Here is an 18,453-nt window from a genome sequence, read left to right as displayed (position 1 = left end):
ACAGAAGTTATTCACTTACCTGCTCCGTTGCTAGCGTCCCCGTTGCCATGGTTCCGTCTAACTTCGGTGTCTTCTTGCTTTTTTAGACGCGCTTGCGCAGATGCATCTTCTCCCTTCGGCTGGTCTTGGAAGCATCGGAGTTTTGGCTCCGCCCCCTTTTCGCGTCATCGCGTAGCTCCGCCCCCGTCATGTGCCGATTCCAGCCAATCAGGAGGCTGGAACCGGCACACGTCATGGGGCGGAGCTACGCGATGATGCGTACAAGGGGGCGGAGCCAAAATGCCGATGCCGCCGAGCGGAGCCGAAGGGAGAAGAAGGGAGAAGACGGATCTGCGCAAGCGCGTCTAAAAAGGCAAGAAGACACCGAAATTAGACGGAACCATGGCGACGGGGACGCTAGCAACGGAGCAGGTAAGTGAATAACTTCTGTATGGCTCATATTTAATGCACGATGTATATTACAAAGTGCATTAATATGGCCATACAGAAGTGTATAGACCCACTTGCTTTCGCGAGACCACCCCTTTAACTGGCCAGCCCCTTTAAATGGGTTGTCTGGGACTTTTACTAATGATGACTTATCCTCAGGATAGGTTATCAGTAGTTGATAGGTGGGGTTCTCCGCTTGGCATCTTTGCTGACCAGCTGATTGCTGCGCCAGCTGTCAGTGCGGACAGAGCTGACTGTATTGCAGCGGCACAGTTTGCTACTACAGGCACAGCTCTTATTGACTTAATGGGAACTGTGCTTGTAGTACCAAATCAGGCCTATGCAAGGTGGACAGCGCTATCTACTTCCAGCACTGACTGCTGGCCCAGCGATTAGCTGATTTTCATGGATCCCAAGCGGCAGACGTCCGCTGATCTATTGATGACCTTTCCTGAGTATAAGTCATAAGTAGTAAAAGTCTCGGACAACCCTTTTAAACCTTACACCTGCACTACCACAGTGACTTGTAATTCTTTCTTGAGGTCAGTCTTTCCCTGTGTTGGACACAAGCAAAGACCTTTGCATTCTCTACTTTGCCACATTCAGACATTAAACTACTCTTAGCATGATATGGGCACGATTCCCTGGATTGCATTTATACAATACATCTGAAATCATTGAGCTGTGGTTCACATGCCGTAGGGCATTGATGTGTCTGCTGATTTGCAGATTAATTAAGTGTTAGATTTTTGCCAGCAGATATGAACAAATATATGTTGAATCTAATCCTGTCAGGAGGAACTGTAGACACCAGTCTAGACTGCATAAAACTGCTGAATGGAGGCTTCTGTTTATGAGCGCCGAAGTGATAGGATTTCTGCAAACCTTTGCATTTAGAAGATTGAGATTCATAAAACCTGTCCGAGATTAATGTGTATTTGATATAATCTTGGCCGATGCTTCTCAGATTTTACTCACCAGCCAACCTGTGTTGTCATCTAGGTCTCACCCACGTGACATTAAAGCACTTACATCAACCTCTAAGGTCAAAAATTCCAGAAACAGAGCTCACATAAGTGTCACTATGGCCTTAATAACTTAAGTTCTCTACCCTTCTGCCTCTTCTTAACGTGTAACTTCCTGTTCCTGTACCAATTAGTGTAGAGTAGAATGTCCTCCAGGAGGAAGCAGTCTATGATAGATCGCTTGTGCTCCAGGAGGAAGCGGTCTATGATAGATCCCTCGTGCTCCAGGAGGAAGCGGTCTATGATAGATCCCTCGTGCTCCAGGAGGAAGCGGTCTATGATAGATCCCTTGTGCTCCAGGAGGAAGCGGTCTATGATAGATCGCTTGTGCTCCAGGAGGAAGCGGTCTATGATAGATCCCTCGTGCTCCGGGAGGAAGCGGTCTATGATAGATCCCTCGTGCTCCGGGAGGAAGCGGTCTATGATAGATCCCTCGTGCTCCGGGAGGAAGCGGTCTATGATAGATCCCTTGTGCTCCAGGAGGAAGCGGTCTATGATAGATCCCTTGTGCTCCAGGAGGAAGCTCTCTATGATAGATCCCTTGTGCTCCAGGAGGAAGCGGTCTATGATAGATCCCTCGTGCTCCGGGAGGAAGCTCTCTATGATAGATCCCTCGTGCTCCGGGAGGAAGCTCTCTATGATAGATCCCTCGTGCTCCGGGAGGAAGCTCTCTATGATAGATCCCTAGTGCTCCGGGAGGAAGCGGTCTATGATAGATCCCTCGTGCTCCGGGAGGAAGCGGTCTATGATAGATCCCTCGTGCTCCGGGAGGAAGCGGTCTATGATAGATCCCTCGTGCTCCGGGAGGAAGCGGTCTATGATAGATCCCTCGTGCTCTGGGAGGAAGCGGTCTATGATAGATCCCTCGTGCTCCAGGAGGAAGCGGTCTATGATAGATCCCTCGTGCGCCAAGAGGAAGCGGTCTATGATAGATCCCTCGTGCGCCAAGAGGAAGCGGTCTATGATAGATCCCTCGTGCTCCAGGAGGAAGCGGTCTATGATAGATCCCTCGTGCTCCAGGAGGAAGCGGTCTATGATAGATCCCTCGTGCTCCAGGAGGAAGCGGTCTATGATAGATCCCTCGTGCTCCAGGAGGAAGCGGTCTATGATAGATCCCTCGTGCTCCAGGAGGAAGAGGTCTATGATAGATCCCTCGTGCTCCAGGAGGAAGCGGTCTATGATAGATCCCTCGTGCTCCAGGAGGAAGCGGTCTATGATAGATCCCTCGTGCTCCAGGAGGAAGCGGTCTATGATAGATCCCTCGTGCTCCAGGAGGAAGCGGTCTATGATAGATCCCTCGTGCTCCAGGAGGAAGCGGTCTATGATAGATCCCTCGTGCTCCAGGAGGAAGCGGTCTATGATAGATCCCTCGTGCTCCAGGAGGAAGCGGTCTATGATAGATCCCTCGTGCTCCAGGAGGAAGCGGTCTAAGATAGATCCCTCGTGCTCCAGGAGGAAGCGGTCTATGATAGATCCCTCGTGCTCCAGGCGGAAGCGGTCTATGATAGATCCCTCGTGCTCCAGTCTATGATAGATAGAGGTGTTGTGTCACAAGACAATGGCACTTTCCTTCTAAATTAAGGAAACCTGGGTGGCATGGCCACTGCACTTCAGTGAGGCCCACCTCACCGTTTGAGAAGCACTGATCTAGGAGCATGTGATAGTAACTAACAGGCATAATATTTTAAGGTTAATATAATCTGTTAATATGTTTTGATGCAATGCATTCGGAAAGTCTTTAGACACTTTTTCACTTTTTTTTTTACACTTTGTTATGCTGTGGTCTTGTGCAAATTAAAAATTTCATCTTTTTCCCCCATCATTGATTTAACTCCGATGGCAAACTGTTTTGTAGTCTAGATTTGTTCTTGATTTTTACACCTGCAGACTCTGTATAATTACCATACACTGACATATAAGATGCAAGGTTGTAAATACTGTTTTTCTTTATAAAACTTTTTGTATCCTTTATTTTTAAAAATCTAAAAAAATTCTTGGAATAAAAAAATCCCAGAATGTTAGAAATCTTTGTTACTTAAAAAAAACCAAACATTTTGCAGTGACATTAATATTCAGATCTTTCGCATGACACTTGAAATTTAGCTCCGGGGGGCCTTCCATTTGGTTTGATCATTTTTTACATGTTTTTGCATCCTGATTGGAGTCCACCTGTGGTAACTTCCATTGATTACATAATCACATAATTTTAAAAAACACCCTCTGTCTATATAAGGTCTTGCAGTTCACAATGCATATCAGAGCCAAGCCCAAGCCATGAGGAGGAAAGAACTGCCTTTAGAGCTCAGACAAGATTGTGTGGAGGCACAGAATCTGGAGAAGGTTACAAAAAAATTTCTGCTGCACTGAAAGTTCCCATGAGCATAACGGCCTCCATAATTCTTAAGTGGAGGAAGTCTGGAACAACCATGACTCTTCATAGAGCTGGCCGACGCACCAAACTAAGTAATCAGGGAAAAATGGGCTTTATTAAAATAGGGGACCAAGAACCCAATGATCACAATAGCTGAGCTCCAAAGATCCTGTGTGCAGATGGGAGAAGCCTACATAAGGTCAACCATCACTGCAGCTCTCCACTAATCTGGGTTTTATGGCACAGTGGCCAGAAGGAAGCCTCTCCCCAATGAAAGGCACATGAAAGCTCTCCTGGAGTTTTCCAAGGAGTACCTAAAGGACTCTCGGACTGTGAGAAACCAGATTCTCTGGTCTGATGAAACGAAGATTGAACTTTTTGATCTCAATGCTAAGCGTTATGTCTGGAAGAAACCAGGGACTGCTCATCACCTGCACCATCCCTACATCGAAGCATGGTGGTGGCAGCATCATGCTGTGGGGGTATTTTTCAGCTGCTGGGGCAGGAAAACCGTGCAGGTTTGATGGAAAGCTGAATGATAAAAATGGAGTACAGAGATTTTCTTAATGAGAACTGGGTTCAGAGTGCAAGTTACTTCAGACTGGTCAAAAAGTTCATCTTCCAACAAGACACTGACCCTAAGCACACAGCCAACACAACACTGGAGTGGCTTAGGGGCAATTCTGAATGTCCCCGAGTGGCCCGGCCAGAACTCTTACTTGAGTTACCTGAAAATGGCTGTCCACACACGGTTGCCATCCAACCTGACAGATCTTGAAAGGATCAGCAGAGAAGAATGGCAAAAATTTCCCAAATCTGGCTGAGCAAACCTTGAGGCATCATACCCAAGACAATTGGAGGCTTTATTCATTGCCAAAGCTGCTTCAATTAAGTACGGAGTACATGGGGCGATGACTTAGGTCACTGCAAAATGTTAGATTTTCATATATATATTTTTTTCAGTTTTAACATTCAGTTTTCACTTTGTTATTATGGGATATGGAGTGCAGAAAAATGGGGACAACTTTCCAAATGCAGTGTATATTAAATGCAATCTATATTTTGGTTCATGTCGATCTGTGATTACAACTACCAGTGAATTAATTGCATTATTGTGTATGAAGCCCATTGGTCCCTTGCATTAACCATGATGGTAGACTAAAGTCCTTGATCAATGCTGTAGAGCATGTTCATTTTTGTGCAGTTTGTGTTTGTCTTCTGTAATTATGTTTATGTCTGTAACTTCTTCTATTCTGTGTCTTTAATGTCTCGAATGTCTTGTCTTTTTGGTTGGTTTCTCTTTGTTTCAGAAAAAGATTGTGGTGATGGCTCTGACGAAAAGAACTGTACAAAGTCTGCCGGTTAGTGCATAGGTCAACATGCACCATGCAGCCAGCTAGGGACATAGTAGACTTTTGAGGGAATCTATACTCTTTGAGTCGGCCTAGTCAGAGTCTTAATGTCTTGCTGGAGAAGATCACCAGACAAGCAACTCCTTAGCTATGCAGCTTGATGCAACCATTTAACAGCCAGCTCTAATCATTATTAATGCAATGTCCATTCATTCTCATTAAATAAAGGTCAACCTTCGGCATTGATGACCTATATCAGCTACAGTCTTCCACCTGTTGCTGTCTTGTTGAAAGCATAACAGTTCTCCACAGATTTATAGTAGACCTTTTGGATAGGTGTATCGGTGATGAAAGCTTCCTGTCTAAGGTGTTATTCAGGATAAGGCTGGCTTTAGAATGCGCTTGTCTTGGCATCCCATTTGAATAGCCAAAACTGGTATTCAGATGAGACCCAGGATGGAACCATTGACTTTAAAGAGTCAGCCAAGACCAAAGGTGTAAATTTTGGTCTTCATTTGACCTAGTTTTCATTTTTTTCCACCTTTTTTTTAGGACAGAATAGCCTAGTTGACGGTGCTATTATGTAGTCCAAAAAAAGATGAAAAGGAACAGAAACTAAATCAATCGGAGACCAAAATTTGCACCTTTGGTCTCTGCTGATTAATTAAAATCAGTGCTTTCCCATGGGGTCCAGTCTGAATACCATTTTTGACTCTTCAAACAGAACCCCAAGAAAGGCTAAGCACAGACTGAAGCGCAGTCTAGACCAGGCTAAGGAAAATAGTTCTGCCTTATACCACAAACAACACCACTGTCTTATGTCTGTATCTGGTATTGCTGCTCATTCCCATACAAGTCAATATGGCTGAACTACAAAACCAGACACAGCCAAGAGTGGTGCTGAATGCTGTTTTGGGAACAAGCAGAACCCACCACCACCTCCCACACTCCTCCTTTTTTTTGTAATTAATATTCACACTAGTGCTATGATTTTCTGTTGTTTGGCTCCATCCTAGGGCCGATTAAGGGAAATAGGGTAAAAACCAGAAGCACTGAATCTGGTATATGCCAGAACCAAGCCACACTAGGCAGTCACATTCACTATAATGGGGTCTGGCTTCCGACATGTCACTCCGCATTTTCCTGGATCCAATAGAGCAGCATACTGCTCAGTTTGTCCGGGTTTTCGCGCCGTATCTGCTCCAGAGGATCCGAATAGTGCCTCCAGCGCAGATGTGAGCATAGGTTTAAAAGGTACCTCCTGTAACAATATCTACAGACTAAATAGAGGATGAAATGTGTTTAGGGACACTATATTTATGGACTTGGTTTCATGCAGTATTTGCCAAAAGTACTAAGGACTTTTGCATGTCATAAACTTAAAGGCTAGCTGCTTTAGCAATTACAAAAAAACCCAAAAAACTCTCATGGCTTATATGAACCATGTCATGGAAGGAAATACTTTAAGGGAGGTCTTGTCAATATTTTGTTGCTTATTTAAAGAGTTTTCCCTGGGCTAAAGTAATGATGACTTTCGCCCAATTTACACACAATAATTATCGTTTGAACGAACGAAAGACTGAACAAATTAACGACTTCATAGTAGAAATACTGAGCATTTAAATGTACAGATAATCATGTAAAATCCTCTCTCTTTCCCTCTTTAGCTAAAGTAAACACTGTATATGTTGTTTGCTTAGGTGGGCGTTTGTTTATGCGAGGAATCTCTAGCCAGCAGGGTTTTAATTAGTGCGAAGATAAGCCATTGTCTTCTGCCAGCATGAGTAAACAAGCAGTCATTGTGTTTTTGAAAGGCAAACAATCACCCCTCTCCACAAGTTGTTTAGTTGTTCAAAGACTGAACGAATGCCTTTTAAACAAAGCAGAAAGCAAACGAACTAACGACTATTTTTATGCAGGCTGAAACTCAACGATAAATGAGCGAATAGTGCACAATGGCTTCACATTTACACGTAACGATTATTGCGCAAATTTGCTCTTTGGAGCAATATTTGTTGCGTGTAAATGGGCCTTTTTCCTCGAGTCAGATTATCAGTAGTTGATTGGCGGGGGTCTGCCAATTGGGATCCCAGTTGATATGGGAGCTGTGCCTGCAATTGCAAATCTAAGCTTCTGCAATGAGGACAGGCTGTTTGCTTCTGACTTCGTCCGCACTGACAGCTGTCTGAGATCAGCTGACTTCTGCTGATGACCTAACTTCAGGACCGGTCATTGGTAGTTCATCAATAATTACGTCCAGGAAACCCCCTTTAACCCTTTAGCATACTATCTGTGAGTGCGAGTTGAGAGGATTGGATCAGACAACACTGTGTGCTGATCTACTTACACGGGCATTCAATGGCACGTCCTATTTCTTGTCCATGAAACGGAAGACAATAGAACATACTAGAAACTTTTTTCACACAGACCATTGGTTCGTATGAAAAAAATGTAAATATGCATAGCCTCATTGACCTTTAATAGGGCTGTGTTCTGACCATGGATGAACATGGACCATACATGGTCCTAAATACGGCAGTGTGCACCTAGCCTTAGAAGACGATTCCTAGTTATTGCCAGGCCTCACTTATAGCTCACTTTAGGCTCCAAATGTTTTCGGATATGGTGCATGTGATGATCTATGCAGTTTCTGTGTTCTTTTTCCTAACTGTAGATATTAGAAGCTTTTGCATCATCTTATTAGGTGGGTTCAGCTTTGCATATTTAAATACCTTTCTTTGATCTGATCCCTGACTTGCAAATGTGATCCTGTGTCTGGGATCTGGTCAATGACTGCTTGAGAGTCCGCCATCATTCAAGCTTTTACTACATATATTGTGTTTCTGTCTACTTTTTGTGTTTTTTACATATTTTTTGGCTATCCTAAAACCAGCAGAATGCAGTCATGTACAACTGATGTGAATATATATGATTGCCTGATGACCCGCCTGAGCAAAAAGTAGACAGTCGGTAGTAAAAGTTTCTGGAGGGTGTATACAGACTAATAGAGATGAGCGAGCACGCTCGGTAAGGTAAGTTAATCAAGCGAGCATCGCTCTTCTCGTCCGAGCGTGCTCTCTCCCCACGTTGCTCCCCGAGCATGCTCGGACAAGAAGTCAGTTACTCGAGAAGAGCGATGCTTACTCGAGTAACTGACCTTACCGAGCGTGCTCACTCATCTCTACAGACTAGAGAAGTACCTGGACGGTGCTGTCGGCTACACGTCGGTCTTGTACTTGGATGTTTGTGCTTACTCTTTTTTTTTCCCTCCTTTTCTCTTCTGCAGCTTTAACTTGCATTGTTTCTCCCTGTTCTATTATTCTTGCAATCACTGTGCCAAAAATGACTGTAATAATGTATATTATTGACTGCAGCCACTTTCAGGGGACCGCTGTGAACTTTGCGCAGGGGTGTACATCACATCTATTGTGTCGATGATGTGTTAGTCATTAACCCCAAATGTCATTTTGCTCTTTAGACAATGACTGCGGGGACAACAGCGATGAGGACGGCTGCAGTCACTCCTGTTCTAGCACACAGTTCAAATGCAATAGTGGCCGCTGCATCCCGGAGCATTGGACGTGTGACGGGGACAATGACTGTGGGGACTACAGCGATGAGACCCATGCTAACTGCACTAACCAAGGTGAGCCGCTCAAAAAGTCACACAAATTATCATTCTACCAGAGCACTGTTTGCATCTAGCTTCTACACTGGATTTGATTTGGGCGATAAGTATGTAAATTGAATTAAAATATCATATATACATTGACTTCTGGATGGATCTATACATCCTGCTTCCAAATGTTGTCCTGGTTCTATTCAAGCCGAGATAAAATCTCCTACTGATTTTGTTAATGGTTTCAGTTGCATTCCAACCCATGTAGATTTGTTTGTGACTCTGTATAGCCTCCGTCTTGGATCAACTAATACACTGAAACGTTACAATGTCTTTTTGCAAGGAATTGCTAAGATTTGTGGTTCGCAGAGTGAATAAACAGAAGTGAAACTACATTTTTATTTTCTATTCACAACTTTTCTTAATGCACTTTCCACCCTTGTAAATAGCTACTCGACCCCCTGGTGGTTGCCATACAGATGAGTTCCAGTGCCGGCTGGATGGTCTGTGCATTCCTAGCCGTTGGCGATGTGATGGAGACACAGATTGTATGGATACAAGTGATGAGAAGAACTGCGATGGCGTGACACACGCATGTGACCCCAATGTCAAGTTTGGCTGCAAAGACTCTGGTGAGGATAAGGGGAGGAAAGAACAATTAGTTGTAATCTTTCAGTGCAAGTTCCTTGTTTTAAAGGAGGGGTTTTCCGAGACTTAAACATCGATGACCTATCTTTCGGAAAGGTCATCTATATGAGATCGGTGGTAGTCCAACTGTCAGCATCCTCACCGGTCAGCTTTTTGAAGGGATGAGTACTGCAGTCTCTTTAAAGTACTAATAACCACTTGTCCGTGAGTGACTGAGTTATATGCTCCGCCCCGATCACATGACTGTGACGTCATCAAAGGTCCTTCATCTCGGCCACAATTTCACCTCAGCGAGCAGCTGGAGCTCCAAGCTCCGCCCCATATCATATGATGGTGACGTTATCACAGGTCCTTCAATACTTTGAGCAACTCCAACCGTCATCACAGGTCCTTCAGTGGGTTACATGTCATGTTGTCCTTTACTATATTCTATTATAAGTGGCGCATTACACCATCAGAAATACTGGCACTATAAATAATACTAATAACTAGTAATTGTATATAAAGCTCTGTGCCATACATTGCATAGTGGGTATACCTGGAATTGCACCTTAATACCAATTACTTAATTACTTGAAGGAGCCTGAGTGGCAAAAAGGGCACGTGACTTGAGCATGACATCACAGGCCCAAAAAGGGAGGCTCAGCCCTTTGCAATTCCTTCAAACTGGTGTGCCAGAGTCCAAACTCAAGTGATCAGAGTATTAAATTCTGGAAAACCCCCTTAAGCAGTGTCTTATAAAAGAAGTACTAGACAGCAATCTTCTGTCTGTTGGGAAGTTGGCCTAATTTCTTGTATCTTCCAGTTCCGTTCATTACATAGTTCATTCGCGAATGACATTAGTAGTTCTATTACATAAGGTGACCTGTAGATTGGGATTAGCGGTGCTTTAAAATTGACCTTTAATTATGTTTTCCTGAGAACAATCGGTTTTCGATTGGGTTTCTAGCACTGATATTTCCTCTGTTGCCACAGCAAGGTGCATCAGTAAAGCCTGGGTGTGCGATGGCGATACCGACTGCGAGGACCACTCGGATGAAGAGAACTGTGACATGCTTGTATGTAAGCCGCCATCGCACACGTGTGCACATAACACCTCCATCTGTCTACCTCCAGAGAAGCTATGTGATGGCAACGATGACTGTGGAGACAACTCTGATGAAGGAGAACTTTGTGGTAGGTTACAATTTTTGGTGGTGGTCTTCCTACATTTGCAATTTCTAATTGAAAACACTTAAAGGGGTTGTCCCGCGGCAGCAAGTGGGTCTATACACTTCTGTATGGCCATATTAATGCACTTTGTAATGTACATTGTGCATTAATTATGAGCCATACAGAAGTTATAAGAAGTTTTTCACTTACCTGCTCCGTTGCTAGCGTCCTCGTTTCCATGGAGCCGACTAATTTTCGCCGTCTAATGGCCAAATTAGCCGCGCTTGCGCAGTCCGGGTCGTCTTCTTTCCTCAATGGGGCCGCTCGTGCTGGATGCCGGCTCCTTGTAGCTCTGCCCCGTCACGTGCCGATTCCAGCCAATCAGGAGGCTGGAATCGGCAATGGACCGCACAGAAGCCCTGCAGTCCACTGAGGGTGAAGATCCCGGCGGCCATCTTCAGCAGGTAAGTAAGAAGTCACCGGAGCGCGGGGATTCAGGTAAGCACTGTGCGGTGTTCTTTTTTAACCCCTGCATCGGGGTTGTCTCGCGACGAACGGGGGGGGGGGGGGGGGGGGGTTTGAAAAAAAAAAAAAAACCTGTTTCGGCGCGGGACAACCCCTTTAATGACCCTCCAAATACAAGAGAACATCGGGTGTATATTAACGCTTGTTTACGTTGGGCGGCCCGGGTATCTGTAGAATGCCCAGAAAGTAGTGTGCACTGGTTCAATTCTAATTAATAAGACCTAAGCACAATACTTTCTGGATGTCACAGAGCCGCTTAGTCAAATGTTCCATCCAGCATGTCCTCACGTCTCTCCAAGCCTGATATATGTATGTCAGATCAGACAGGAAATTGGAGAGTTTCCTTCAGTTTAACTCCATTTTGGCTCTACTGCCCAGAATAGTCATTCCCTAATAATGTTATTATTGGAATGGTTCTTGGTAACAGAAGGAGCCATCGCGATGTATCACAAGACTGCTGGGGAAATCCACAGTATTCCCTGCCTGTCCATAGACTACAGTATTATCTCATACAGTCTGTAATATGGATCCTGTTGACTATCTACATGCTGCCATGTACTGTAGATAGCGGAGGAAGTATATGGAGCTACATAGACCTTAATAGCCCGAGATATTTTAACTTGTTAAAGACCAGAAATGTGTCAAATTTTTTATTTTTTTATTTTTTTATTTTTTTCATCCCCACTTTTCAGGAACTAGAACTTTTTGTTTTGTTTTCCTGTTGACGCGGCTGTATGAGGGCTTGGTGTTTGTGGGCCCGGCTGTTATTTTTAAAGTGTTTTCTTTATTGTACCACAATATATTGAAAAACATAAAAAATGTGAAAAAGGGGGATTTGAACATTTTAATATTTTTAAATTTACTTATTGAACTTATTTCTACAGCTTTTTTTTTTAGCTCCCATACGGGACTTGCGATAGTTCGATCAGTTTTTTCAATATACTGAAATGCTTCAGTATTGCGGTATGTTGTATTTTTGACAATAGTCTATTAAGCCATGTCATAGGCAGAGCTTAATAGACTGTAATGTATGGCAGCCGTCAGAGCCTTCACTAGGCTCTGGGTTACCATGTGAATCCATCGGTACCAAACAACTGTGGCTGGCTGCTTTGGATGCTCTGTCAACTTTGATAGCGGCATCTAAACAGTTAACTGCATCAATCGGCGCTAGCTCGGATAGTTGCAGGTGGGTGTCAACTGTCAAGCAGCCGACACCCACTGAGTATTGAGCAGGTGGAGAATACTGAGTTTTTTCCATATATCTCCCACAACCGCCCATCATATATTTACGATCGACAACCCTTATGGAATTAAGACTCTGACTAGTGATTGGTCGGGCTACAAAATACCTGACACATTTAATTTGCCTTTTTTTTCCCTAAGCGTAGATTTTCTTGTTTCCGCTGCATGTAATGCCTATAAGCAGTTTTTTGTTTTGACCCTTGGCATATCGGTGTCGTCAGAACCTGGACTGAAGACATGTCAATTGAAATTATTTTGCATTCTCCGTTTTAGCATCTAATGTCTCGCACATCTCTGTTGAACAGACCAGTGCTCACTGAACAATGGTGGATGTAGTTACAACTGTACCGTGGCCCCTGGAGAAGGCATTGTGTGTTCCTGTCCATTGGGGATGGAAACTGGGCCCGATAACAAGACGTGCCAGATCCAGAATAATTGTCCCAAGCATCTTGGCTGCAGCCAGAGGTGCGAGCAGGAGAAGATTACGGTCAAGTGCTCTTGTTATGATGGTTGGGTCCTGGATTCGGACCATGATACCTGCAAAAGTTTAGGTACGTATACAACAAAATGGTCAGTATGGTAAACTTAATTGAAAACCTATAGTATATATGCTTACTAGAATAAAAGAAATGTTGGGGGTGGGGGGGGGGGTGAACGTGGGGGAAGGGGGGGGGGGGGTTCCTATTATAGGAATTGCCACAAATGTTTCACAGGATCCGAAAGACAGTCGAGGGACCTTATGTTGTTTGCTTATACTGTCGGGGTTATTGTTCTGAATCACTTGAGAAAACTCAGCAGATATCTGTTTAGATATCCACCATCTATAGTAATTGGGCATTTCTGATATTTTTCTATCTAGACATTATGCTATTTTAAGCGGTTGAAAAACATTTGTTTCGGGCTAAGTGCGCAGTAGGCATAATGTGAGTTTTGCATGAGAGACTTGGGTGCAACTCGCAACGGACAGCACACAGACCCATGTCCATGTGCTGTCTGATATACAGGGAGTCTGCATTAGCAGGTCCTACTTCTCATCTGTGAAACGGACGAGATTAGAACATGCCATGAGTTTTTTCTTACAAAGCATGGGTCTATGGAAAAAAACATCCATGTATATATCCTCAAAGGCTATAATGTGGCTGTGCGTTGCCCGTGAGTTAACAAAACTGCAGAATGGCTCCTCCCACAGTTGTGACGTCACTGCAGGTCCTGCAACCAGATTCCCACAAATTACACACACAGCTCTACTACATCCATTTTGCCAGTACACATTACACACACAGCTGTACTACATCCATCCTGCCTGCACACATTACACACACAGTACATTACATCCTGGTGGCTGCTGTCTGCTTATCCAGTCTACATTACTTTCTAACAAACTGCAGAATGGCTCCTTCCACAGTAGAGACATCACTGCAGGTCCTTCAGCCCACCGGATCTCTGTGGCGGAGGTAGGTTGGTGTCTCCTGTCCGGACCGCTGAGTTGTGTGTGAGATAATAACAACTTACTTGGTTTCTTATTTAGTTATTTTTGTCCTCCGCTTTCTAGAGCCCTAACTTTGTTGTTCTTCTGTTGGTCAGGCTCTCTGTTATATATATATATATATATATATATATATATATATATATATATATATATATATATATATATATATATATATATATATATATAAATTATAGGACCTGCGATGAGGTTACCAGGGTCGGAGCATGAGAAGCACATACATACATACATACATACATACATACATACATACATACATACATACATACATACATACATACATACATACATACATACATACATACATACAAACAAACAGGTGGCCATTAGCAGTTTGATTTATTGCATAATTAAAAGTACAGCCGTTTTGTAACTTCTTAAAGGAGATGTCCCGCGCCGAAACGGTTTTTTTTTTTTTAAACCCCCCCCCCCGTTCGGCGCGAGACAACCCCGATGCAGGGGTTAAAAAAACCACCCGCACAGCGCTTACCTGAATCCCGGCGGTCCGGCGTCTTCATACTCACCTGCTGAAGATGGCCGCCGGGATCCTCTGTCTTCGTGGACCGCAGCTCTTCTGTGCGGTCCACTGCCGATTCCAGCCTCCTGATTGGCTGGAATCGGCACGTGACGGGGCGGAGCTACACGGAGCCGCTCTCTGGCACGAGCGGCTCCATAGAAGACTGCTGAAGACCCGGACTGCGCAAGCGCGGCTAATTTGGCCATCGGAGGGCGAAAATTAGTCGGCACCATGGAGACGAGGACGCCAGCAACGGAGCAGGTAAGTATAAAACTTTTTATAACTTCTGTATGGCTCATAATTAATGCACAATGTACATTACAAAGTGCATTAATATGGCCATACAGAAGTGTATAGACCCACTTGCTGCCTCGGGACATCTCCTTTAATATTCTTTTTGTATGAATCCAAAAGTAGTCAGTCTTATAGGGCAGGCAATGCTAGCTGAGAAAAATGGTATGCAAATGAGCTCTCATCCTGGAGGATGTAAGCCGGCATTCTAGTAGCACGTATTGGATAGCAGCCCTATAAGGGATAGAAGACCAAGTAGAGTTTTCCCCATAAGGAAAAGACACCCATTTGCAGGCAGTGGTTTTGGGAGTTTTGCCCATTGTCGGGGGGAGAGCAGAGTACTAGTTGTCTGGGTCAGAGACCTTTGATGTTGGTCTTAGCGAATAATATTTCTCCTTTTGGAGAACGTTGGTATAGGAAGCCTTTAGGAATAGTAATGCTCCCTGGGTAAAAGCGTATGTACCTTACACTCAGTAGAGGCACTTCAATCATTCGCCTTGATTTGTAAGTTTCTCCTTTTTATAAAATTCTTTTCCAAAAATGAAAATCTCACTTTAAAAGGAAAAAAAAAACCTGCCCTGAAAACCTCAGTAGACCCGTGGGGGAAGAGGAATGTAATATTTAAAACCTACTGCAGCTGTTTGTTTTACATGGTGATGACCCCATTTGAACGCAAGAACTTTCTGGTTTTGTGGTGTTTTTTTTTTTTTTGCCCAAGACGTCTCGATGAAGGGAGGGTAAACAAAGTAGATCTGTATTCATATCCTTCCCATCAAAATATAGCCGCGTTTCTCTCCCAGCATTTCCTGTTTGTATTAAAGCGACCTAAGCTTAAAAAATCTAGGACATCATTCCTCTGGAAAATGCCGATTCTATACATGCTGCATCTTTGTTTATTCCGTGACCCGGGAGCACCAGTCCTATCCAAATGAGTTCAGTGTGCTCCAGACGTGTGCCAAAGGAAACAGTGACACAGCCATTCATCCCGCTCTTGTCGTCCTCCGAGAGGCGCAGTCAGCATATTAACAGACCCTTATAATAGCACCATTGTGCGAGCCGCTGGGTGCCAAGATCAAGGTTTTCTGTTTGCTTAGAAGATGTGCAAAAGCATTTTCCTCTTGCATTCACTATGTAACCCCGTCGGTGCTATCGCATCGTAAACGTCTTTGTTCGTTGTATTCCAAACCCAAATATTTGTCAGTCTGCAGATACAATTTAATATGCATGCTACTGCTTTCTGTGCAAAGCACTCCTTTAAGATGATGGGCTGCTCCTTTTCTCGGGTGCCTCTAGGCATTGTATGGAGACTATTGCTCTTGGAAGATGGTCCAAGGAGCTGGAAACGTGGAGTTATGTTTTAAGCCGCTTTCAAAACACTGTGGGAAGTTCTGCCGGCCAATGTATATCTTTCATGACCCTATCCCACCTATGATCTTTCATAACACACAGTAAATATTTGCTATGGACCTCAGTTGGCTTTACCTACGTAGACGTGATGGCTGCCATGTTTACTTTAACGGGCACGACTCTCTTGATGCTTGCTCATTAAATATCATTAGTCTTTATCCTAAAATATGTTCGAGTGCAGACTCCATTATAAACAGAGAGAACGTGAAGAATATTTATTACATGATGTGATCATGTGACCCCGACGCAAAGGTCTTCACATGATAGCTCTTGATGATCTTTTTAACCCCTTAGTGACGGCGCTATCCTAAAACTACGTCCTGCTGTTGCAGGACGTGTATGGAGGGAGGTAGCGCCGCTATCTCCCTCCATACAGCGCAGGCGTCAGCTGTTTATTACAGCTGACACCTGCGGGCAATAGCCGCGCTCGGCCATTCGGCCGATCGCGGCTATCAACCCTTTAAATGCCGCTGTCAATTCTGACAGCGGCATTTAAATCCCCCGAACGCTGATTGGGGGTCCCGCACGGCCCCCCCGGGGTGAGAACGGGGGAGCCGTGCAGGTGTCATGGCAGCCGGGGGCCTAATGAATGGCCCCAGGGCTGCCTTAGCAGACTGCCTATCAAGCCATCCACACAGGGTGGCTTGAAAGACTGCCTGTAAAAAAACAGTATGGCGTAATGCTATAGCATTACGTCATACTGCAGGAGCGATCAAAGCATCGCATGTTAAAGTCCCCCAGGGGGACTTCAAAGTAAAGTAAGAAAAAAGATCAATAACGTTTTTTAAATTGTAAAAAAAAAAATTATAGAAGTTTAAATCACCCCCCTTTTGCCATATCCATTATTAAAAAATCTAAATCATAAAATAAAAATATGTATTTGGTATCGCCGCGTCCGTAAAAGTCCGATCTATCAAAGTAGCGCATTATTTTTCCTGCACGGTGAACGTCGTCCGAAAAAAAAAAAAATAAGAACGCCAGAAATGCACTTTTTTTAGTTACCCTGTCTTCCAGAAAAAATGCAATAAAAAGCCATCAAAAAGTTGTATATATTCCAAATTGATACTATCGGAAACTTCAGGACATCCCGCAAAAAATGAGCCCTTGCTCAACTACATCGACAGAAAAATAAAAAAGTTATTGCGCGCACAAAATGACCGCAGAAAATTATTGAAAAAAAATTAAATATCTTAAAAAAAAAAATACAAGTACTACAGCAAAAAAAAAAAAACTATATAAGTTTGGTATCGTAGTAATCGTGCTGACCCATAGAATAAAGATATCAGGTCATTTTTGTTGCAGTTTGTGCGCCGTAGAAACAGGACGCACCGAAAAATGGTGGAAAGTTGGGGTTTTTTTCCATTTCTCTCCGCTAAGAATTTTTAAAAAGTTTTTCAGTAAATTATATTGTACAATAAATAGTGCCATTGAAAAATACAACTCGTCCCGCAAAAAACAAGCCCTTATACAGCGACATCGATGGATAAATAAAGGAGCTACGATTTTTTTTTTAAAAGGGAGTAGGAAAAAACAAAAATGGAAAAAAGCAAAAAAGCTCCGTCACTAAGGGGTTAAACTACTTGGCTAAAGTTGAACTCTGGCAAATAACCAGCCATGTGATAAGAAACCAACCGTTGCGATATTTATATTATTGACATCTTATTTCTGGTAACTGGGTAATGGAATTAAGAAATAAGCTGTTTGTTATATCGAATGATCAAAGATGACCCATTGAGACACTGCTTTAGATCCCACTGGGAGAAAGATCCGGAAATACTTCTCACAGATATGCAAATTAAAAAAAGGTATATTCGTTTTCTCACGGTCCCGGAGAAATGTATTAGTGCAGGGAAATTTGTTTAAAATCGTTTATAGATGGTACACAACACCAGACCAAACGCACCTCTAATACCCCTCAACTTCAAATACTTGTTAGATGTGCAACCAGGATCCTGCTACATGCATATGTGGTGGCGTTCTTCCATATTTAAACCATTTTGGGTTGCAGTTCTTAGAGATCTGCCAATAGCGTTCCTCAACCTGCCAATAGACAGCCTTAAAAACTTATGAACAGACTCCTCGCCCTCTTATTGACCATCCCTTTGCCTGCCTCTGGAGACCTCACAGCGTACCTCAGGACAAATTATGTCTTATTGAAGAAACTACAGCCATAGCATCCCAATTATCCAGATACTTTCAACAATTATGCGACCCTATCAGAACTTTCACTCCTTTGTAGAGTAGCTCTCTCGAACCTCTGACTTCCCCGGTAGCCGCTGGTAGACTGCCAGCTATCATGGTGCTTCAGGTGTTTACTAGTTCTAGATATAGGCACGTATCTGGTGTGATTTTACAGCCTCAGCACCAG

General features: G+C 43.7%; 1 protein-coding gene across 2 annotated transcripts in view; it reads left to right on the top strand.

The window, feature by feature from the left end:
* LRP1 (LDL receptor related protein 1) overlaps positions 1–18,453 on the top strand; it is a 308,223-nt gene that overhangs the window by 186,379 nt on the left and 103,391 nt on the right. For both annotated transcript variants that reach the window (XM_066584447.1, XM_066584446.1), the window contains exons 20-23: positions 8,656–8,823; positions 9,246–9,428; positions 10,420–10,620; positions 12,669–12,914. In XM_066584447.1, coding sequence (XP_066440544.1) covers positions 8,656–8,823; positions 9,246–9,428; positions 10,420–10,620; positions 12,669–12,914 — 798 coding nt within the window. The remainder of the gene's footprint in view (positions 1–8,655; positions 8,824–9,245; positions 9,429–10,419; positions 10,621–12,668; positions 12,915–18,453) is intronic.

The sequence above is a fragment of the Eleutherodactylus coqui genome, chromosome 1 (assembly GCF_035609145.1).
Source record: "Eleutherodactylus coqui strain aEleCoq1 chromosome 1, aEleCoq1.hap1, whole genome shotgun sequence".
Classification (NCBI taxonomy): domain Eukaryota; kingdom Metazoa; phylum Chordata; class Amphibia; order Anura; family Eleutherodactylidae; genus Eleutherodactylus; species Eleutherodactylus coqui.
This window is presented reverse-complemented; position numbering and strand designations above follow the sequence as displayed.